Source organism: Diceros bicornis, chromosome 39, assembly GCF_020826845.1.
Source record: "Diceros bicornis minor isolate mBicDic1 chromosome 39, mDicBic1.mat.cur, whole genome shotgun sequence".
In the NCBI taxonomy this organism is placed as follows: domain Eukaryota; kingdom Metazoa; phylum Chordata; class Mammalia; order Perissodactyla; family Rhinocerotidae; genus Diceros; species Diceros bicornis.
Genome location: NC_080778.1, coordinates 3053669 through 3077836, shown reverse-complemented (window position 1 = coordinate 3077836; position 24168 = coordinate 3053669). Strand labels below are relative to the sequence as shown.

At 44.0% G+C, this 24168-nt stretch overlaps 1 protein-coding gene across 1 annotated transcript in view; it reads left to right on the top strand.

Annotated features, from left to right (window-relative positions):
- Nucleotides 1-22295, top strand: part of SMOC2 (SPARC related modular calcium binding 2) — a 179658-nt gene extending 157363 nt beyond the window's left edge. Inside the window, exons 10-13 of the mRNA XM_058534294.1 lie at nucleotides 9209-9308; nucleotides 11202-11476; nucleotides 19808-19845; nucleotides 22111-22295. Of these exons, the coding sequence (XP_058390277.1) occupies nucleotides 9209-9308; nucleotides 11202-11476; nucleotides 19808-19845; nucleotides 22111-22128 (431 nt within the window). The 3' untranslated portion in view covers nucleotides 22129-22295. The remainder of the gene's footprint in view (nucleotides 1-9208; nucleotides 9309-11201; nucleotides 11477-19807; nucleotides 19846-22110) is intronic.
- Nucleotides 22296-24168: the final 1873 nt, after the last annotated feature.

The window sequence follows — 24168 nt, the reverse complement described above, 5'->3', positions numbered from 1 at the left end:
TCCAAAAGAACCCCATAAGATGACAGAGATTGCAGAGGTGGCCCAGCTCCCTGTTCTCTTCGGATCCTGGGGTGATCCCTGGGAACTGAAGGGGGGCAGCCACAGCCTTGGTCGTGGGGGGCTCTCAGCTCAGGGGAATCATTTCTTTTACGAGCAGGAATGCCAGAGTTTGCTTTCTCTCCATCATCACCTCAGCTATTGCTTTTGTTTTTGGCATTGCTTTGTTTCTGTTTGGGGCTCTGGAGAGGTAATTATTATGTGTATTTGGGTAATTAAAATTCCAGATGACTTGGACTCATTTTTTGGTGAGATTCGCTGATGGGTCATCGGTCATCATTGGCCTTATCCATTCCTTACTTTCTCTAGTTGGTTATGGACCATCAGCGGAGTTTTCTTGCTGTTGTTGTGTGGTCCCAACTCTTGGAAGGATCTCCATCCCATCTCGTTTGTTGGTGATGGGACGATCTCACCAAGCCAGCTGAAAAGAAGGAAGGAAAAGAGTGGAGAGTCAAGACAGGGCAGGGTGGTGCCTCTGCGGTGCTGAGGGCGCGGGCGTGGGGCCCCCATCGAAGAGCCCCCTCTCAGCACTGGCTCCACGGGAAAGAGGAAACTGCGGTAACTCGTGTGCTGATTAGCAGTTCAGAAGGCGACAGAAGTCATCTTTCACTAAATGTTACGGGATTCTCGGAAAACACTTGCTCACCGTTCATATTTTAAGAGTTTAGTAAAATGTAACCTCACTTGAAATCAAATCAAGGTCATTAGTGCTATAAAATATAATTTACAAGGACGTTGGAGAGTGGAAGTATATTTTTTATGACAATGATGAATGAATTTTTACAGGCTTGTGGTTTTAAAGTATATAGGCAGTCTATCTTGTTATTAAAGCTTGTGTTCTTTCTTAAATTCCTCATAAAGGATGTGAAAGAGGCAATATAGTAGAGCAAATTATAGAAAGTAAAAATAAATGAACTAGGAGTTTGGAAAGAAAGGTTTCCCCGTTTGAATGGAAAGCATTCCTTAAATTACATCTATTAAAAAGAAAGCCAGCAGCCGATGCCTGCACACCTGGACACAGCCCCCTTCTTTCTGGCTGGTTATTGGGTGTCTGTTTGGTACCATCGCCAAGCCCAGGGCAACCTGCTTGTTCTTTCCTCCCATCCCTGGACCAGGAGGGGGCTGGGCTGCTAGATGAGGGGAACTGCTGCCTCTTTGAACTACACGCAGGCGAGCTCGTGGAAGAGAGGAGAACTCCTTCCACATCCCTGGGTCACCCAGTGCCTGGCCAGGTCTCTGCCTGGTCATGTAGCCCCGGAAGCTACATTGGATGTCATGTTAGGTCCCGTTAGACGGGGCTCAGACACAGAGTCTGCACTGCAGAGGTGCTGTGACCAGCATAAATGCTGAGCCCACTGGCTGCATTGTTATATCATCAGCTTTGTAGTGGTAATTGTAGTGTTGCTATTCCTGTTTTCATGGACCTAAAACCTTGTAATTAGCAACTGTATTTATAGTGACAAGCACTGGCTCAGCTCCTATCAGAAACAGCCATATCTCAAGAAATATTTCAGAAATATTCTCAGAAATGCAAGCCTGCACTTCTCAATCCATTAGTAGAAGGCTGGGCAGGGAGTAAGTAAAAAGCACAGATTCAAAAACAGGGGATGATGCTTATGTACACAGCACAGTATCACAATTCTTCTTTTGAGTTTCATATGAACAGGCACAATTTTTAAGCACAAATGACCAAGATTTTCAAAGTGACTTTCGAGTGCCTTGAGCATGTGCGTGTGGTTCCTTCTTGTTGGATGTTGACTCCATGTGGATTCTTGACTTCTCCTTCTCAGTTGCCTTATCTTTGAGTAAAGAAGACATGAGCTCTCTCTTCCCTCTTGTGGCTTCGTCATTTTGTTTTAATGAAGTGGAGTTGAGAGAGGCACTGGTACAACTTTAGGTCACATATTACCCTGGGGTGGCATTGGCTTCCTGAAGTGCTATAACTATTCAAATGTTTTGAGACTAAACAGTTCATAGTTACTGCTTTTTGGTAGTCTTCAAAATGTTCTACTTGAAAATTTTGTTGCCAGTTGGGACTTCAAAAAACTTTGCTCAGGAGAAAATCCAAGCAGAAGCAGTTGTTTTGTGCTGCTGAGTGACGCTGAGAGGGAGAACAGAGTCCCTGAGTCAGGAGAGCCTCGAGAGGACGTGACAGAAGTGATCCTAATACTAGGCAAAAATGTTTATTGGACAAAATGCCGCATTCAAACATGGGTATGTGTCCTCAAATGCTGACTGTCCCATAGCTGGCAGTGTGCCAGTCCCCCAAACTTAGGAGACCTGTAGAAAGTCTACACTTCCTACAAAATCGGCTTTGATCTTGCTTATACCGCCATAAACCCTCCATTCTCGTCACTAATACTTTATTTTATAAGCTCCTTGAGGGTAAAAATGGGGCTTCTCACCGAACATATGGTTAATAAATAGTTATCGAATGAATGTTTGACTGGCGTAATGCTGTCCTTCAGATATATAGGAAGACTCAGGAAATGGAAACATTTTTCTTTAAGATAAATATTCACGGTTAACTTATCTATTGTAAATTCCTAGTGCCCATCGTGGACTCAGATGACCCAACCAAAAAAGAATTAAAACCGAAGGCAAAGAATTTCTGGAATGTCACAGCCAGAGGGAACTCTAGGGCGTTCACACTGAAGCCCTTAGTTTAATGGGGTGGAACCAGGAAGAGCCGGCAGATTCCCTCCCTGTCATGGCTTTCTCAGACCGCCCTTCATGGGAGTAACTTCCGCATTCCTTTTAGGCACCGACTTTTAATCAAATGCTGATTTTCATCAATGTATTATTAGGTGTTAACTATTCAAAGCACAGTCTTAAGCCTGTGAACCTCTTTGTTTGGAATAATGAAAAAATACGTTGAAAACAGAAATATGAAAATAAACATGTAAAATATGTAAATATAGAAAAGATAGAAAAATGAGAGTTAGTACACAAGAGTAGTGACTTTGTTTCTAACTTAAGATTGGACAGTTTTATGCTTTTTCTTTAGAGCTTTTATTTGAGAATGGACTGTTACCCATTGTCTCCCACATGAACTTTTAAAGTACAAACAGGGTGAGCCTCAGAAAAGGCTTAATGATCATGTGTGTCTATGCAGTGGGGGCCTCCTGATTCTGAGGAGCCCTCATCTTGAAAAGGACACCCAAGTTGGAGGGGGATTTATAAAGATACATTTTATATGCCTTTTATAAGCTGCAAATATTGATGGATCTTAAAATAAACGTGCCTAAAGAAACTTTTCTAAATATCTGTATAATTATTTTTTATGTCTAAACTGCACAGAAAGTTAAAACTTAATAAGAAAGGCACGTCTTAGATTTAGTGATGGACATAGGATGCTTTGTGGAGGAAACAGAGAAATTAGGACACATTGTCTATTACTTCCTTCTGTGCCTGTAGGAATCACGGTGCGAGCTGCTCTGTAAGAGTGCATCTGGAGACTGAATGAGAGCCGACGTTCTGCTAGGAACGTTCTCTGTGTACTTGTTATGTTCAAGAGGCTCAACTTAACCCCGGCCACAGCCACCTTCCCAGAGCACCATGCCCTCTAACTCCACGATTTCTCCTGAACCTATTTCTCACCATCTCCACATCAAGGCACCCTGAGCTGGGATCTAGCAGCTGCTCAGTAAATACTTACTGTGGGGAGCAGTACAGCACCCTCCTCCCCCCACCTTGGGTTATAGTTCTTGAGTGCAATGAGGTCTTTAATTTTCCACTTAATCTGTGTGTGACTTGGGCCTCAATTTATTGTCCTCCTTCCATCCTTTCCTCTCATCTTCTCTCTTTTCATCCCTTTCTCCCTCCTTCTTCCCTATCTCTCTTCCTTTCTTCCTTTCTCTCTCTCTCTTTTTTTTTTTTTTTTTGGTGATGAAGGTTGGCCCTGAGCTAACATCTGTACCAATTTTCCTTTTTTTGCTTGAGGAGGAGTGTCCCTGAGCTAACATCTGTGCCAATCTTCCTCCATTTTTTACATGGGATGCCGCCACAGCATGGCTTGAGGAGCGGTGTGTAGGTCTGCTCCCAAGATCCAAACCCACGAACCCCAGGCTGCAGAAGCAGAGTGTGTAACTTAACCACTGTGCCACCAGGCCAGCGCCTCTGTCTCTTTTTTTAGAGTATTTATGTGATTATTAGGCTTGACAGATTATCCTGAAGTAGAAGCGTGCTGGGGCTATAAGTGTGTGTTAGTGAAGTGTGTACAAACACCAGGTGCTCTGATCCCCCGTTTGTAAACCCCGGGACACCTAGTGGGGTGCTGTGGATCCCACAGCCCTGGGACTTGCTTTTTGAATAAAGTTTAAGGAAAGTCTGTGCTTGGGAAACAACGTAAAGCTCAATGTTTAATAAACGAGAATTTGGGACTTATGTCTAAAATTTGGGAAAGAGCTGATTATTTTGGCTGGTTATGGAAAAATGTGAGATTACAGTCCTTTTTAGCTGGTGGCAATGTCATGATTTAGTGTAGACTTTCAAATTCAGCAAAGGTCAGTAAGCCAAAAGGCAACACATGGGATCCCGTTTTTTGGGGTTTGGTTTAAGAGCGTCTCTGTGCGTTTTTCTCTCCGTGTCTCATATACCCTTTATTCTGACTAGACTATTATTTGGCTGCTCTAGGTATTTCTTTCTTTTCTCTACTAGCTTGTTGCATGTTAAACTGTAAGAATGAGTATTGAAGCAATTTTATTTCTTGTTTTTATACATGATCAGCTAAATGAATGGGTTATTATTTGAAAAAACGACCCAAACAAGTCACTTACATTTGAAATCCATTCCCGTTTTCCCTGCCCAGAACCCCTGTCCTCACCTGTTGGGCAATGCTCAGACCACACTTATGGGTTGATGTTGGGTAACGTGGGTCCAAAAATATGGATTATCATCATACAATGCCTTCTCTTGATAATTGTATGGGAAAACCATCACCTCTCAACTTCGCTGTCCCAGTATTGGATTCTCTATAGGTGGCAATACTGAGGATGCCAGGTGACAGGAAGGAAGCAAAAGTTAGTTATGAATGGAGAGGAGTTTTGTGATATGATTGAAGTAGCATCCTGAAAAAGTATGAATTTGTATTTGAAAGAAAAAGGAAAAGAAACTGTATAAGTTAACTTAGTGAAATCAGTTCTTTCTATACAACAAGTTCTGTTTTTTAAAAGAAAGAGGATTCCTAGAAAGTGCAGATCACGTTGATTTGAAAGGGTAACAAGTTGATTTTTTGAGGCACCGCAGTATAACCACGTTCTGGAGCTCCCCGATGTGTGGGGACCGTCCCGGGGCGGCGTCTCGGGAGCCAGCTCACTGTGTTCGTTGCCCGGAGAAGCAGCTGTGGCCGACAGTCGGGCTTTGGAGAGCACAGCACACTTATTGTGGGTCAAAACCAGGATTAGAACCCAAGTGTTTTCACAGAAATCTAATAAGAGGCCAAGTATTTTACTTGGATACCGAAGATAAATGGGATCAACTGAGCATCTTCAAGCTGAGCTCCAAGACTTATTTTGCAAGAGATTTGTAAATAAATTGGTGCCGTCATTCTGCTTCCAGCTTTGCAAAGGACAGTCAGGCTTCCTCTCTTTCTGCAGATGTTCCTTCGATTGGCTGTTTGTTCTCTATGGACAGCAGTAGGCCGCTCACCCTGCCCCGTGCTCCTCGTGTGGGGACGTCCCCGCACAGTGCCTTTCCTGACCTAGGACTTCTGAGCTCCGTTCTGTGTTCAGCTGGAGAGCAAACTTGTGGGTGGAACTGGCCCTAAGTGAACAGCGACTTTGTGTTACGCCGCCGAGCCTGCAGGCTGCAGTTTCAACAACGCGAGATTGCTGGAAGCTGTGAAGCCGGGTGCAGGCTGCTGTGCAGGAAGAACGGGGGTGAGCTGCTGTCGCGAGGGAGGGCCCTGCACCTTCCACGGCTCCTGGGGTTTCCCTGTCAGCACGAGGCTGCCCCTTCCCGAGGGTGAAGGACTCACCACACGCCAACCCAGGACCCAGGATGGCTCTGGGGCCCACGAGGCAGGGTCCGGGCACGGCCGCCTGGGAAGGACAGAGCCCTTTGCCATCACCAGCGCTCCTGAAGCTGTCTCTGCAGGCGGGGGGATTATGGGGAGGGGTTGAATGTTCTCTGTGCTTCACTGTGGGAAAACCTCAGCTGTTTGGGGTGAGTTCTCTTTCACTTCAAGCCATGTTGTTCCTCTTGTACATTTGCAAGACCTGGTCTGTTTCATGGTGATGAAATTTTGATTTCATGGTACTTCTGTCATTTCTCATATAATGAAAGTTCACTTTTTGTTTTGGCAAGGAAGATTGGCCCGGAACTAACATCTATTGCCAATCTTTTTTGCTCAGGAAGATTGTCCCTGAGCTAACATCTGTGCCAGCTTTCCTCTATTTTGTATGTGGGACACAATCACAGCATGGCTTGATAAGCAGCGTGTAGGTCCACGCCGGGGATCCAAACTGCGAACCCCGGGCTGCTGAAGTGGAGCACACGAGCTTAACTACTATGCCACTGGGCCGGCCCCAAATTCACTTCTTAATGATGAGTTCTTTATTTTTCTTTCTTCTAATTTCTTCTCATTTAAGTTTTTATTTGACGTTTTCCCTCAGAAATAGCTGTGAAGTACAATCACCTGTCGTGCTGGGACAAACATTATATGTGGCAAGGAATCTCCTACTCTCATCAGGAAGGTCCTCTCAAAACTGTTCATTAAATAATGTGACACGAGCTAAGATGGAGATAAGTAAACAGGGTCTAGGTTCCTTTCTCTGACCTCCTTTTCAACACCTCCAGCCTCAAGTCCACCTGACCTCGACTCCCGCCCCCGACCCTTGACACACAGGGACTGTTTTCCTGGAATGCTCATCACAATAATGCCACCACCCTCCCCGAGTACTCTCACTACTTATTGGGAAATGACACAGGCTACTCGCATCTCATTAGTGGTTGTCCTTAGAACTCCAACAGCCATATTTCTCAAAGTCTGAAGTAAATCAGCGTCTCTGTTGTCCTGTCCACCAATGTGAGGACATAAGGACATTCACACTTGATCCATTCCATTGTTCACCACCAGATCCCAGGTCCTTCTCCTGGGTCTCAGCAAACGTTTGTTGAGCCAACGAAACGCTGTGACCCGAATTTCCCATTGGCAAGTGGACTTCATGCATGTTATCCCTGGTTATTCAAACCAAAGTTTACGTATCCACAAAGTGTGGAATGGAAATTGCCCGCTCTGAGGCTGGGCTTCGAGACAGGGCAGCTTTGTCTTTCTGAGCCCAAATCGTTTTTTCCTTTTCTTTACTCAAAATGTTCAATCTTTGCAAGTAAAAATGAAAACTATTATTATTTTTTATCTGAAGTGCCACTCAACTGCGAAATAAAATCCTTAGCAGGAAGATCTGTGTGTTTCAGTCTGTAATTCATACCACAGCAAACAAATACTTCAGCAGGATTGATTCAATATTGCTTGTTCTAGGAGTAAACTTTTTATGTTAATTTCTTTTTCTTTTTGCATTAAAGTCTTCTAAAGCTTTTATATGCCATTAGTTTTGTGTTTCATGAGGAATATGTATCATTTTTTAATTAAATATACTGTGTTGCTTTGCCTCATTTGGGGGGATATGATTAAATATAACCTGGATAGATCTCCACTGAAGTCAGACTAACCACATAACATATAAGCATAATTCTGTCTTCGAGCTGCTCAGTATTGAGAATTAATAGGCTAAGCCTTTTCCTAGACACTCATGTTTTTCTTCATCTACAACAAGTTCTTCTCTGAGGATCTCTGTGGAACAGCAGGTCCCTGGCATTGGGGCTGGGGTTGTGCGTACCCCGGGACATACCTGCCCGTTGGCGCCTGTCATGGGCTGCAGATGTTCTCCTGGAGTCAGCTGCCAAGCAGGGCTTCCTCCACCATGTTCCTGGGCACGACGCCTGGAGGCACTTTCCTAGCTGCCTGTGGTTGTTCTGTTCCTCTTAGTGGTCAGCATTGCCATCACAAGGGCTGCTGTCCTCTCAGAGCCAGAGTGTGGGCGGGGCTGCAGGAGTCCCCCGGTGACACTGATCATCCGAGACACACCTGAGGCCTCCCATCTTCTATTTCTTCCCAAGGGAACAGTTAATGAGATAATTATTTTTTCTTGAAAAGTAGCGTTCTCCTAATGGTTGTGTTTTTGTTTTCCACGTAGATTATAATCTACTTTTCCAGTTGTACTCAAAGAGAAATAACACAGCTTTTTCCCTGTCAGCTTCCACTCCCCCGCCCCTGTGAGGATTCACATCTGTTTTCTGATTTGTGTATTTAATGAAGTGGAAACTGGCGTAAATGGATTCCTGCTATAGGCAACTAACATGTGCTTGAATAATAATAACAAAAAGCTCAAGTGTCAAAAAGAAATTTCTGCAAACCAGAGAGTCTGTAACTGTGTAAATGTGTTGGACTTTGAGTGACGTGGCTGCCGGAACAGAGGACCTCCATACCATCCAGGCCGCACATTCTTCCTGCTTCTCGAGTCAGAGAAGACACTCCTGGTGCTGCACCCCCTCACCTTGTCATCCTGAGATGTGGTGGGAAGAGTGTTTTGGGCGTGGAGGGCCGAGGGGAGTTGGGGAATTCCGAGTGGGTGTGAGTAAGAGGGGAAATGTGGGGCTGGCAACTCAATGATGTCCTGTGGGTATAGTATAGTGTAGAATGTTAAGCTTCATATAAACTCAATTACTCGTGACCCTGTGCGTCCTCTGGACTCAGGCTTACCTGGATAGGACTCCAGCCCTGTCGTTCCCCAGCACCGGGATCTTGGGATGTTTCTAAGCATCAGAGGCTTCATGTGTAGTATAGTTATACCACCTACCTGGGATGCCTGCTTTGAAGATCAGTGAGATAATAATGCCTGTGAATCTCTTAGTCTCATGTAGTAATTCTGTAAGTGTTAGATATTGTAATTTACAATAACTGTGGTTCACAATCTACATATATATAGTAATGTGCTTTGCAAGGGTTCAACTGAGTTTGTTAATATCAAGGTAGCCCAACCTACTAATTTTCAAATATTGAAACATTTCTTTCCATTACAGAGAAAAATCTGTTACACTCTGTGAGTTCTATGAAATATGAAAAAAATGTACATGCTTTATTTTTTTTCAGGTTGTCCTGGGGCCAAAAAGAATGAGTTTCTAACGAGCATTCTGGACGCACTGTCTACCGACATGGTCCACGCAGTCTCGGATCCCTCCTCCTCCAGCAGGTGCGTTGCCTGTGACCACAGAGCAGGGAGCTGGGAAAAAGGCCCAGTAATTTGAGGAACCCTGGAAAGCTAGAAGTCAAAGTCTAGCCTTTAGATGGTTGAGACCTGGTCAGCACTTCTGGGCACCGCAGGCCTTACAAGAAAGGGGTCCTCTCCCAAAACGTGACGTGGATTCCTGCGTTCAGAGTTGATTTTATTAGCAGGTTTTTCTTGTAACTCAATTAAACCCCTGCGGAGGTGTTCTTAATGGGAAGAGGCCCAGAACTTGGGATTTTCAATGGTTCCATCAGGCAGCGGTGGGGAAGGTGGGAGGGAGGAGAGAAACGGAAGGGAAACCCCTAGTTCAGATGGCTTTACGCTTTGGAATTGCATTTTAGAGCTATTGACTGGATTTTACGTACTTTGAATTACAATATTCAATTTAAAGTTCTCAAAATATGATTTATTTACTGTAAAATATACATAGCATAAAATTTACCATATTAGCTGTTTCAAGTGTACAATTCAGTGGCATTAATTGAACTGACACTATTCGGAATAGGATTTCTGCAACTCGGGAAGCATTCTCTGAGTGTGTGGTCGACATACTGCACTTCTGAGTCTGAGGCTTTGAGATTTCATTGCTTCCTGAGATACTTCTGTAAACGTCTGAAGCTCTTCTCCGTCTTTGCAGCTAACTGCCAGCAGGAGGGCAGCTCCCAGTGTTTGGATATGGATATGATGCTTCAGGCATTGGATCCCCCTGAGAAATAGCAATAATTTATCTCTTTATTTTCAATAGCTTGTTCTGATGGAGAATCTGTCTTTATTCCCTTAGAGCACTGGCCTTCTTGCCCTTCTGTCCCTACGCCCTTGATTACCTTACCTCTTCCGGGTGCTTTCAGGCTTTCTGGTCTCCTTGGCTAGAGGGTCCTCTGCTCTCTGTCTCTTTGCTTAAGAGTGAGATTCAAGAAGGAAAAAAAACAAAGTACTGTGCCAATGGAAAATTACAATCAAGCAGTAAATTAAACTCAGTAAAGCAAAAAAATCATCTCAATTTCAAATCGACACCTTATATTCTTGGAAAGATTGCTTTTATCTGAAAAACCAAAATTGAAAGCAGTATATGACTTGCTATCTGAGCAGCTCCTCTGAAAATTTGAAAATATTCAGTAGCATCAGAGAGCCCTAATTCCTGTGGACTTTACACTCTCTTCTCACTGGTGGGAACCCAGGCTCATCCATGCTAGGGGACGTACAGGCCGACAACCAATGAGGGAAGGACGAGTAAATCCTCGAACATGCTGTCCTTCATCTTCCACTCAGTGAGAAGGCACATTTTAGCATTTGGGGCAGTTTCAAAGATCTGATTCAAATCTAGGCTGTCTAGAGGAGTGTTTATTTATTTTTATTTGAAAATATCAAACTTTTTTTTTAGCCCAAGGGAAAACATCTAGTTTCTACTTTAAGGTATATTTTTCTTTGCATTTTTCAGTGTACCTATGACATAAATGACATGCCAATGAATCACATTTAAAGGAGTAGAGAACCTCATCGTCCTAGTGTTTCTTAGGAGGGTGTGGATGTGTGAGCTGACCCCAACCCCAACGAGCACAGGATCCGGACAAACAAGGGGGCTTTTGTCCACAAGGGCTTGGCCAACGCCAAGTGCATAATTGGCATGCATAAATTCACTTATTTGCAATTTTGAAACCAACTTGAAAAATTTTTGCTAAATCTTTTCTTCTAAATTATTTTAAAAAATCACTATATTGAATGGCAAAGGCATGCAGTCTTAGGCACGAGGACCGTCAAGAATATTGGCATTCAGAGAGTCCCTTCATAGACTGATGAGGGCAGCAGAGAGGCAGCTGGGCAGCTGGGCCTTCCTGACGACCTTGTGTGTTCTTCCAGGCTTTCAGAACCCGACCCCAGCCACACGCTGGAGGAGAGAGTGGTCCACTGGTATTTCAAGCTACTTGATAAAAATTCCAGTGGGGACATCGGCAAAAAGGAGATCAAGCCCTTCAAGAGATTCCTTCGGAAAAAATCCAAACCCAAAAAATGTGTGAAGAAGTTTGTTGAGTACTGTGATGTGAATAATGACAAATCCATCTCCATCCAAGAGCTGATGGGCTGCCTGGGCGTGACGAAAGAAGAAGGTAAAGCAAACACCAAGAAGCGTCATAGTAAGAGCCTTTTCTGTTGTTTCACGCTTAGTGGTGTGTCAATCTTGACGCCTGTTTGATCGACTTCCTGAAATGTATATATTGTCCCTGCGGTCTGAGCATGAAGGAAAAATGCAGTGTGCCATTTAATTGTCGGTCATCTGTCCCTAGAAATAATAACAGACCATCAGTAACCCGATCAGAAGGAAGCCAGTGAAGGGGAGGAGTTGTGTTGTCTGGAGTCGAGTCCTCCATTGTGGTGGCTGTGGTGGCCAACTTTCCAAAGTGTTCTGCCTTCTGAGGTTGGAAGCGCAAATCTGGGAACCATTGGAAATATCTTGATAACCCTGCACGTGGACTCCAACCAAATGTTCAGGCCACTTTATAAGCAGTGAAATAACTCCTGTTGTCCAAACCCGTGATTTTGATGGTTGAAAACATTGTTTTAGCTGTTTTGCCAGTTGAGTGTATTTTTATCTGTGGGCCTGGCCTGACTAACCAACTGTTACAGAAAGAGAAAATCCTACCATAGCCAGATCCCAAATATTCTCAGTGGGCACCATGCGTGGACAGGCCCGCCTGCTGCTGCATGTGGATGCTGGAAAAGCCACTTCTCTTGGGGTGGGGGCTTGGTTTCCTCGTTTGTACAATGTGGACGCTGGAGAGGCCGTGATGCACCGGGATCTCATCGCACTGTTACTTTACGATTCTGTTGTTCGATTAGGCACTTTGGGAACACATTAGATAAAGAAGACAAATTTGAGAGTAGATTCTGGAGCATCGGTACATTGTGTTCTTGATGACCCTCCTCAACTGTGAGACAGGGACCCCTTGCAGCTGCCCTGATTGTGGGTTTCTGGAAGGTGACTGCATTCCATCTTATGTGTTTCTGTGTCCCAGGACTTGTCATAAGAGTCACTCAACATTATTCAACTGAATTGGGTTCCAGGCTAGGTCTGTGTCATTGTGAAACACTTCTTGCTAATTTCTCTGTGAGAAGTTAATCCTGAAAAGTTAAGCTTTATTTTGAAGACGTTTGTACAGGGTCTCTGAAGCTAATTCTACTTCATTTATCTTGAACATGTCTGGACTAGAGAACAGTGTCAAAATATGGGGCTGCCCCACTTTGCTTACTGTGTGGGATGATAAGGACACCTCACTGGCTGAGGCAACTCTTCACCTTCATTCTGCATGTGGGCCTATCTTTTCTGCTCTCTGAGCGGGGTCAGACTTCCAGATCCGACCTTGTGGGAGACATTCTGTGTGGTAATGTGGGCGTGCTGCTGGGTGTCTGTAGGAAGTGAGGGAGGAGCGGGCCTTCCACGAGAGGAAGGGGACAGGAAATGACCTGCCAGTGCAGGCCACGCACAGACGCATGCCGATTCCGACCCCACGCTGTGGAAATAGTAACACGACCCAGCTACACAGCCTCAAATGGCTCAGGGCCTTCCTTTAACCATCCGGCCTCGAGGTTCCATGGTTCCTCTTATTCCCAGAGCCATGCTGGTGGTGGGCTCGGCAGGACGGACACTGTCGTCACTTCCTCTTATAGACGAGGACACCCAAGTGTGCTGTGCAGTTTCCAAAGTCCTACAGCTGGGTCGCTGGGGTGCCGTCTGAGCCTTCCCTCGACAGCAGCCGAAACGGCAAGGACTAACCATTAGGAATCGTTGCTGCCGGGCTGTGCTTTCTCTTGGGCTCCTTAATCCATACCAGGCTGCCCCTGCAACCCTCCGGGTGGGCATTGGGGTAAAAAACTAAAAATGCTCATTCCAGGCATTGCCCCAGACTCCATCCCCCCCGTGTCATCCTTCCTTGAGGTGCCTGTTCGGGGTCAGTTTCTGGTGCCTCTCTTCTGCTGCCTGTGACTACTTGGACCTGGACAGCTGTCCTCATCTTGTCCCTCACTTTTCTTTGACATTCGTTCCTCTAGGGTCCCAGGAGACTAGTGACCCAGTGCAACTTTAGGTATTCGGGGCAGCTCTCTGGCCCCCAAGGATCAGCATGGAGCGAGTGGAGAGCAGGTGGCCACCAGCCCCCAGAAGCTGGAAGGAGAGAGGACTATGGCTCCCCCACCCCGTGGCTCTGATGGTTCCACGGGGAGGGAGATGAACATCCACCCCATGATTTGTTTCAGCTGTTGCTTGACTGCCATGGTGTCACCCCCCTGCACCAGCTGCCCAGGGGCTGTGGGTGGCCCTTCCTCCGTTATGGAAACCATTCTCTGAGTTTCTAAAAAACGCAGTTCTTGTGGTTATAATGAGCAAATTAAGTGCAGGCGCAGCAGAGTGTAGCATCTGTTCTTTTTAATCTTTTAATTGTCACCCATTTCTGGACGGTGCAGGCTGGTCTGTTGCAAGGACTCCTCCTCTTGGCAGTTGTCTGGGGTCCTGAGAAGCACCTGAAACCCTGCGGGGCCCCAGCCTCGTGCTTGAGGGTTATACGGTGAGATGTCCCTCACTAGCGGCACATTCCTGTCTGCAAATTTCTTAAATTCCAGCAAAGTAAATGTAGATGCTTTGTAGGGGAGGAGGACGGATGAGGTCCAGCACTTGGCGGGTTTTCAGACAGGGCAGTTGGCCCCAGAGCTGCGATGGGTGTGTGGACTTGTGAGATGGAGCTGGGATCCCGTCAGATAGTGTCAAGGTGGAGTCTACCGCAGTCCAGAGATTATCCTCCTGAAGACACTGCCTCCTGACCCAGCACTCTGGTTTCCTACAGAGAAGCCCATGCTCTCCGGTCCTTCTCCATGGTGCAGTCGTGGTGTGGACCGTCATTTCCAGAAGCATTAATCACGGAGTTTGTTTTAACCTCAGGACTTGGTGCATTTTAGTGCAGTGTCGTCCACACGAAGCCCTGTAGGGCACTGACGGCATTAGGAATTGTGCTCTCTCACTGGCTTGTGAAAATGTTCTGAGCTTCAGCACAACACACAGATCAGCAAAAGAAAGATGTAAAAACACTGCTTCATAGTCAGTTACAGGACTTCTGATTTTGTGGGTGATGGAGTACTCAGTTCTGTTCTGGAGTTGCTTTGCTCTTAAGATAGTATTAATCATTCATTCATTCATTCATTCAACAAAAATGTTGAGTACTGGGTCCGACCCGGTGGTGTAGTGGTTAAGTTCAGTGCGCTCTGCTTCGGTGGCCTGGGTTTCACAGGTTCGGATCCCGGGCGTGGACCTACACCACTCATCAAGCCATGCTGTGGCGATGACCCACATACAAAATAGAGGAAGATTGGCACAGATGTTAGCTCAGAGAGAACCTTCCTCAAGCAAGATGAGGAGGATTGGCAACAGACGTTACTTCAGGGCCAATCTTCCTCACCAAAAAAAAAAAATATTGAATATCTACTGTGAATTAAGGGATGGAGATAGGAGCTGAGTCTCTGAGGTTTCACAATTTGTTGGGAAGAAAGGAAAGTATTGTCAGGCAATATGAGAATGGAATGGTGGTTTGTGCAGACTTCTGTCTGTGTACTGAGGAGAGGGACTGAACTCTGAGGAGTTCAAGGAAGGTGTCTGCAGGTGTGATATCTTAGTACAAGTTCAGCAGCCAACAAGGTGGAAGAGACACACTCCAGACATTGTGGCAAGCACTGAAGACAGTGCTGCCTCAGTCCTCTTGGGCTTCTCAACATCCAAGTTTCAGCACTGCTGGGTCAGAGGCAGCGGCCTGAGCTGTAACTGTGTGATGAGCCTGGATAGCCATAAGAAAGAGCTGCTTCTCAAGGATCCCATCAGTAGCTCAGCCGATGTTGCCGTTTGTGCAAGAAACAAGACAGCAAGTTGGTTCTCCTGGAAATGCTGGTGGTTCTTGTTCTGCTCTGGGGAGGGACCACTGTGTATTTCAAGTTCCTCCACCACCTGGAAGCTCCAGGAGCTGAAATGAAGCTGGCAACTCTGGGGTCACATTCCTGGCCACCCTTGTTGTTAACCAGAAATTATCTCAAATTCCGCCTCCCTGTAAGCATTAGCATCGACCCTCTGAGTTGATTCAAGTGCCTTAGTTGATGACGCATCCTATTGTTTTAAAATATAGTATATTAATAGAAATGTGAGGTATAGTAAGGCCAACAGATCAGGAGACAACTGTGTTGAGAAGGTAGTTCATTACTCACCGTTCTCAAGAGGAGGGGGCTCAGCACCCTACTCAGGGCCACATGGGGAAGCACCAGGGTTGGTCACGAGGCAGAAGGAGCAGAGGAAACGTGAGCAAGAGCCTCTGTTGTGGTTTCTGGGGGAGGAACCAGCTAGGCAGGGTAATCAGGATTAGGACTGGCTAGTTTGAATAATTTCAGCAGGCTCTGGGCTGGAGGGGCTGCCCCTAGTGTCCGGTACCTGGTCCTGGGGTGATTAGGACAGGTAGACAGTGGCCTGGAGTGTGAGAGCCCCATAGAGGAGGTGGTTGGGGGGTGGGCTCTGGATTGGTTGGTTTGTATTTGAAAAACACATTCTTGAGTGAGTTTTTACTCTCTCTAGGATTTGGCTAAACCTGGGAGGGGCCATCTCTCTAGGGTCAACAAAGCCCCAAATGTCAAGGCATCAGACACAGAAAATAAAAACATGATTAATGTACCTACTTTTAAGAGAATTGTCCCATTGACTGGACTCAGACAGGATAATACAGGCACCTTCTTGGACCAGTTGAATTCCTCAGACTGTTACCCTGGAGGCGTTTTGGCCATCTCCCTGAGACAACTCAATGACAGGGTCATCTCAGCGACAGACCCTGAGGTGTCTCAGTTTTATTTATAACCAAGAAGATAACATATGATTTTGCCTCCCCACGAAAAAAAGCTAAAATTCGATAAAAGAAGCAGTTTGGTCAACAGTGAGCATCGGGGATTTGGATACATAACTAGTTGATTTTGCAACACTTTCATTTTCCTTGAGGAATTTTTCTAAACTTTTTCCTACTATTTTTTTTTTTCAATTTTATTATCACTTAGTTTTTCCTACCCTGCATAGTTTGAAACAGTGAAAAGTCAGAAAAACCTTAATATTCAGGAGGGGTTTGTTGGAACATTCTAAATATCCAAACCATTACTGTTTTTTTTTTTCATTTCCTTTAGTTTTGCTCACTTTTCACCAATGTATTTTTTTATTCTAAAAAATATGAGAAATCAAATAAAGAACATAACATATGACCCTTTCTTCTTAGACATAATCAGACCTAGATCCATATCTTTCCAAAAATATTTCTATGCATATATACACACGTTCACATATACATACTACGATTTTTCACTACAAAATGAGATCATAACATACATACTTTCTAAACTAATCACATTTATTTTAAGCAATTATTCAGATTTTGCATTTAAATGATTGCAACTAATACATATTTTTGGAAAGTTTGTTTGCTCTAAATTTTCACTATTCCAAAAAATGCAGCAAAGAAATAATTATCTGAAAATGATTGAGAAATGATAAAGCCAAGAAAGGAAATATTTCCAAAGAATTCATAAAAAAATTCACAAGAGATTATATCATGCCCTCATGATTCTCCAAAATGACCATTACACGGAAACTCAGCAATTAGGAAACATTTATTTTTGACCAAATTACCTTTTTCAACCAAATTGCCATGCTAGCTATATTTCTTTCAGACATATTGCCTTACAGTCAAAATGTTGTTTGCCAGTCACCTGGAAGCAATCAATATCATTTGATAGTGATGATGTAAACTCTCTTCACTGTTCCTGAACTAACGCAGTTAGGTGGTTATGAAATACAGTCCTTTTCTCTCTCTCATAGTCTCATTGAAAAGTATTTTTATTGATGCGGTGTTGCTTCATAGTTATTTTCATAATGTACATTCTGCTCCATTAAAATTAACACTTGATAATTTTCCTGTTCTTCTGTATTTTAAATACTGTTTTCCCTACTGTATCTTGAATGGAATATTCCACCAGGTGGCATTAATGAAATTCATACTCTGCATCTACATAGCAAGGTTTTTCTTTTCTTACACTTAAGAATATTAATTTTTTTCTTACTGGAACTTGCCTTTAATCTATAACTACCTCTAATTACCAGGGAGACCAATATTTACCGTAAAAGAACCAAAAAAAAAGAACCTGGCAATAGTTGAATGGCTAAATTGGTTTAGAATAAATTTGAAGCATCGCTCTGATATTCTTTAAATTCAAACCAATAGCCCCAAAGCCTACTTCTGCTTGGAAGTAGTCATTTCAGGAAGCAGAGTGGAGAGTCGCAGCAGTTATCCTGATACTTGGATCGTTAACGCCTACAATTGAAAAAATAGCCAATTTAGCTACTGTTTATTTAACGTTTTTGCAATTTACTGAACACATTCGTTTCAACTTTTCATGATGTGTTTCTGTTTGCTTTAATAGAGCAAGAGAAGATAGAGCTTGAAAACAGAATATTTTGACTGTTTACTCAGAATTTGTGTTATCTAGTAGACAGAAATCAATCATTAATTGAGGCATTTGGGATGAAGAATGCTGCCCTCCATCTACAGATTTGTTTAAAAGATATTATTGAGTGCTCCTTGCTCTAAACATTGGCAAAATGACAGTAAATAAAACAGAAAAGCTCACATCCTTTCAGAGCTTACATTTGATATGGAAGCAAGAAATAAGATAAATAAGAAAAATCCATAGGCTAATGGGTGATGCGTCCTAAGGAAGTGTAGGGAGAGGAGGGCTGGGATCTTAGATGGAGGGATGGGCCAGGAGAGGCATCTCCTTGAGGTGAGGAAGTCGAGGCTTGCGGGAGGTGTAGAAAGGAGCTGAGCAGGTGTCGAGTGGGGAGCGGCCTGCCGAGGGGAGAGCGGGGCAGTGAGCAGGGTGCCCAGTGAGGCCAGGAGTGGTGAGACATCAGGATGGGCGGAGGAGCAAGCAGGATGGGAGAGGTGAGGGAAGCGTGGAGTGCACGCAGCCCTGGTGTTGCCAAGGAGACTGCTCCGAACAAGAGGCCGTGGAAGGCTTGAGCAGGAATGATGAATTCTGACTCCCGTCTGAAAAGCACCTGTGGTTGCTGAGCTGGTACAGATCACAGATGGGAGGTGCTGAAGCAGGGAGCGTGGTGAGGGGTTACCGTAGGGTCCATGCGAGAGGGTGATGGCGTGGGCCGGGTGGAGCAGTGGGTGGTGGAATGTGTTTGGACTCTGGACAGATTTTAAGGTGAAGCCAACAGATTGCTGTGAGATCAGATGGGGGGTGTAGGAGTAGCAAGGAGTGATGGGTGACTCCCATCCTCTGCCCTGGGCAGCTCAAGAGTGGGGTTGCCGTATGCTGGGAGTAGAAGACTGGAGGGGAAGTGGCTTTGAAGGGAAGATAAGGAGTCCAGTTTGGCTCTGTGTCCTCTGATTTGCCTACTAAAAACCAATGCAATTGGATCTCAGAATCTGGATTGAGGAGAGAGGTCCAAACTGGAGATTCTGGAGATATATACCCTGGGGGTCATCAGGAAATAGATATTATTTAAAACCGTGAGGCTAGCTGGGACCACCAGTGAGTCAGTATGGATGGGAAGGACATCCAGAGTTCGCTGGGGATGGCGATCTTCAGTGGGCAGGAAGGAAAGGAGGAGCTAGCTGAGAAGACCCAGAGGAGGCCGCTGGAAGGCAAGAGGAAAGTCAGGAGTGTGGAAGGTTGTCCTAGAAGCCAGTGAGAGAGGGAAGAGTGGCTCCTGACAGGCGCAGAGGAATCTCCACTGGATGCAGGAAAGAGCAGGCCAGTTGGGAGCCTGTTCGGAGGCGGTCTCCATGGAGAGGTGGCAGGAAGCGCCACCTGGGAGAAAGGAAGCCGAGATGCGGGTGGCAACGCCCCAGCCTCCCACCCTCTCCGCCACCACACGCCACGTGCTGAGGCCACAGAACAAATAGCAGATCTCACATCTCTCTTGAGCTTCAACTTTTCTTGAGTATTTGGGAAAAATTATTTTGGAGGCAAACGTTAATTTCTCATGATTTAAATATAAATATTTCAAAGAACTGGTGTTGGCGCACTGCCTTGGCCCTCAGTTGAAGACGCCCAGCGGCGTGAATCCACTCTCCCCCGGGGAGAGTTTGAGAAACATGGAGAAGAAAGGTCTTCACGGTTAGTGGACATCCCTTTGGAATTTTCGTAAAATGAATCAGTTTTCTAAAGTTAGACTAGAGCATTTGTGTTGTTAGGAAATATTTACATTGTGACTTTTACAATCCACTACTCATAATCTATGCCTGATATATGTTTTCTCGTGTAAACAAGTTTCCCAGTTGATGACACTTTTCTAAAGTGGTATTGGTCCCTTCCTGAAAAATTATATTGAACCTTTCACTAAATGAAGAGTATTTGGTTTTTAATAACATCTTTTTTTTCCCCCCTGCTAGCCCCTAGAGGTAACCCTGAAAGCACTTCGAATAGACAGGTGAGTATGTTTGTAGTTTAGTCTTCATAATTTGCTGTTTAATCATAGGCAATAGAAATTTAGGGTTCTGTAGATTAGTCAAGCAAAGTACCTTCCAAGAAAAGCAGCAATCCGGAAGAGTATGTGTCGTGTATGCACCCCTGTGAGGCTGGAAAGAGCCTTGCAAGAGTCTATCAGAAATCATCAGTTTGTTGAATCATCAACTAAAAGACTTTGCTTCAATTTTTTTTTTTGTACTATTGTATTATTTTTAGAAAAAATTCTGAGTCCCCTTGCTTTGTGGAAATGGTTGTTTTTAAACAATTCTCCAGGGTTTGTAATTTTTTCTTACGTTTTGTTAAGGAGATTGCAGGGACAGGAGACCCCTCTGGACGTTCAGGTGAATGCTCTCTTTTCATCTAAGGATCCTAACAGACAAATTTCTGGCTCTAAAAGGAATTTCCAGATTCCTGCTGGGTGTTTATAAACGCATTTCTGTGTTTCGGAGTCAGTGTCTCCACGTGTGAGTTAGAGGAGACCATTGTGGTGTCTCTCCCCAGCATTCCAGGCCACAACCTATCCAAAGGCTAGAATATCTTCCAGAAGATAAACATGAGTGGATTGATCTCTCCCTCCCTCAAAGCCAGGGCAAAAATCCTCCTTTCTTACAACCACTCGTCAATTTGTTCTTTATTTTGTCTTCATCAGGTCGACATTTCCTAAGGCCAACCCCTGTATTTGTTGTGGGTTTTAAGTGGAGACCTCCAACGCACACCTTGGGTGTAATTTAAAACCATTTCATTAGGAAAGATGTGTGATATGGTCTTCTTTGTTTAGCAAATGTTTATGGTTTTAACTTCTTAAATCCCACCGCAAATCACTTACACTTGAGAACAGGGCTGGTCTGAAAGCAATTACCCTTGCTGAGCCCCAAAGACGTCCAGAGGGTTGTTTTCATTAGACGAGGATGATGGTTGGCGCACGTGTGTTGCAGTCAATCTTAAATAAACTCAGTTCAAAAAACGAGCCTCGCTCTGCAGCTTTTTCCTGGAAAAAGGAACTAGAGCAGTTTGTCCAGCTGTTTTTATGATATCTGAGTGTATAAACTGATGTCCATGCCAGGATTTCAGTGGCTATCACTGCAAACTAAGAGCCTGGACGAAGTCCTAATGCGTATGCCAGCTGTGGCTTGCACGTGATGTAATAATTGAAGACCATAAATATTTCTGTGAAGAATAAAATAGTACCAACCACCAAAATCTTTCATTATGTGAATAACCACAGACAAGAAATATTAAATGAAGGGAAGATGGGAGGTTGCATGAAGCTAATATTTAATCAAAAAGTGAGCTTTCTCGGTCTCTTCTCCAGTTTCCATCATGATTCAGAAGAGATCAGAGCCGTACTATCAAGCTGGTGTTGATATAGGTTAAAATGTTAGTCCCATCTTCTACTCCAAGAGTTCTGACTAGCTTTAGTAACTGGTGAAATACACTGATGGCTTATTTTAATCCATAACTAATTAAAGCAAAACTTCTGATTAGCTCAATGCAAGAGATACATTCTCTCTTCTCACCACCTACTCATATATTCATCAGGGGGATAAAAACCATCCCAGAAACCTCCTAAATGTTAAAGTTTGATTATTTTAAATAATGAAACAGAGACATGGAGCAACTTATATTGGTCAGGATTGATGCACTTGGAAAAATAAATCTAGAAGATATATTGCTTTTACTTTTCATTCTAAATTATTTTTAATTGGCAGCCAGGGTGCAAAATTCCAGTGTTTTGGTAAACAAACTTTTCAAGTTTCATTTCTTCTTAAAGAAGTAACATAGTCAATGGAAAGGATGAAAATAAAAATTAAAAAAAAAGTATGCCTATATCAATTTTGAAGCATAAATTAGATCACGAAAACTATTTTTGTATAATAAATCCAAGGTGATAGGAGATTCTGCAGAACATTTAATGTATTTAGTCTACTCACAATATTTGAAGTGAATGCTAGTTTTCTCAACGAATATCAGTTTTCCTGATATTTCCAATCATTTAAAGGGAGAAACGCGTTAGAAGTTAAGAAATTAAAAATGTTTTCATTGCTTTTTATTAATCCTTACACAAATGATCACCCTACCACTGATTCTTTTCACGTCTATTTTAAAATATTGCTTTTCTTCTTGTTGTTGCCAGATAGGCTTATTTCATTCCTAGAAAGCGAGCCTTATTCTTCAGGCGTGCGAGATGCAAACTTCTCAAAATGTCTCTCTTTGTCTTTTTTTTCAGCCACGGAAGCAAGGATAAGTGGCTCCCACATCCGAGGCAGTTCCTAGACATGTGGGAGACTCCCTCCCCAAAAAGCAATTAAAAAACAAAACCAAAAACACATAGTATTTGCACTTTGTACTTTAAATGTAAATTCACTTTGTAGAAATGAGATATTTAAACAGACTGCTTTAATCTGTGAAAATGGAAGGGCTGGCTTCAGAAAATTAATCACATACAATGTATGTGTCCTCTTTTGACCTTCGAAATCTGTCCTTGGTGGAGATTTGTCTTGAATGGATTTAAGCTTCGTTTCTTCATCCTACACATGTTAACATAGAAACCTTAACCTGGGGCACTTTGGTTCCAATCCTCTGCCTTTCTTCCTAACCGTGCAGTCACCTCTAGTCATGCCCAGTTTGCTTCCTTTGAAATCTACTGTACTTGCAGCGTTGCTGCTTCCATGTCGGAAGCTTTACGATTCCGTAGACATTAGCAATCTACTGCTGTCCTCATCACGCAATTAACAAGTGCATGGATTTGTTTGTTTCTTGGGATTTTGTGTTAGTTTTGCTTTCCAGAGATCTCCCTCATGCATTGAGTTACCCAACCACTAAAGCCGTCTTTACAGCTAGTGCCCTGGTAGAAAAGACTGTTTTTCAGACTATCTTTGATGTGCCTGCTTTTCCGTTTCAAGGTTCTGTTTGCGCTTTTCCTTGAGCTCAGATTAATCATGTAGGAAAATGCTAGAGAATCGTACCTGCTGTCCTGAGGCAGCGTAAAGGGGCCCATTGTTCAGAAAAGTAGATTTAATCATGGTGTGGCCAAGCCAGCTAAACATGCTTGTCTGCTCTGTTTTTTCTCTTACACCTGGCCATTAGCCATCCTGCCGTGGTCCCCCTGGGGCCCACTGGAAGGTAAAATTATCACCTGAACAAATTAGGGACAGTCTCCCTAAAGAAGGAACAGCCAGGATAAGCTGTGGCCCGTGTGTTGGTGTTGGCAGCCAGGGAGAGTGCCTGTAGGTCTGTGTTTTTCTTCTTTTCTGAATGCCTCTGGGGCATGGGACTTGCCAATGGGAAATTCATTTGAGTGGTACTCGTGGGAGAAGGTCAGGAACTGAATGCCCATGCTGTGAGCCACAGAACTGGCCTATGTGTGCAACCAGTTGACACTCTCAGAGCCAGACCCACACACTGGTGAGAGCCCAGTGGCTCTGTGGAGCCATCTGGAGGACGGTCCAAGAGCTGTGTGTGGCGACTTGTGATGCTATCTTGGCTCTGACTTTTGGTTGGAAAAAGAAATCTTCATGGCCCCAAATCCGCAACACATGTCATGTAAAGTGATCTCTGTGAATATGCATGAAGATATTTTATGAGGCTTCTTGCTTATTTAAATGTGCAAAAGTAAAAACCAAAACTTTGGGGCCAGGAAGCCAGCTCAAGTGTGTGTTATCATTGTTTAAGAAATAGCTATGATCCTAAATTTATTGGATAATCTTTTATATTTCTGAACTTTGAATTTAATCATTTTTCTTAGATTAAAATAAAATATGCTATCAAAACTGTACTTAGTCCTTTCTTTCCAGCTAAATACAGAGTTTTACAATTGCTTAATTTTAAGGGTGCCTACCATCAGGGAGGCCAAGGCAACAGCATTCTGGGTGGGAATGAACTTGAGTCCTGGCTCTGCCCCTTTAGGCTGTGTGACTTTGGACAAGTTACTTCACCTTTTTGTGCTTCCGATTCCTGCTCTGGACAACAGGGGTGATGGTGGTGTGCAGCTCCGGGGTGAAGATGGTACGAGTTATTATATGCCAAGTGCTTAGGGCCTGGCACAAACGGTCTAGTGTTTGCGCTTATTACGTGAAACAGTCGCTCGCTCACTAAGTACTAACTGTGAATACTTCTCAGGGTGCCAGATGCTATGGCAGACTATAGAGGAAACAAAAAAGGTTCTTATTTTGATTAAAGCTAATGCTGTTCGCTGAGGCACACAACTAGGAACCGTAAGCATGCCACTTCTCTTTTTCTCTGCCCCAGTCTCCAGACCCAGTGTCCTGTCCTTGGTTATGCCCTC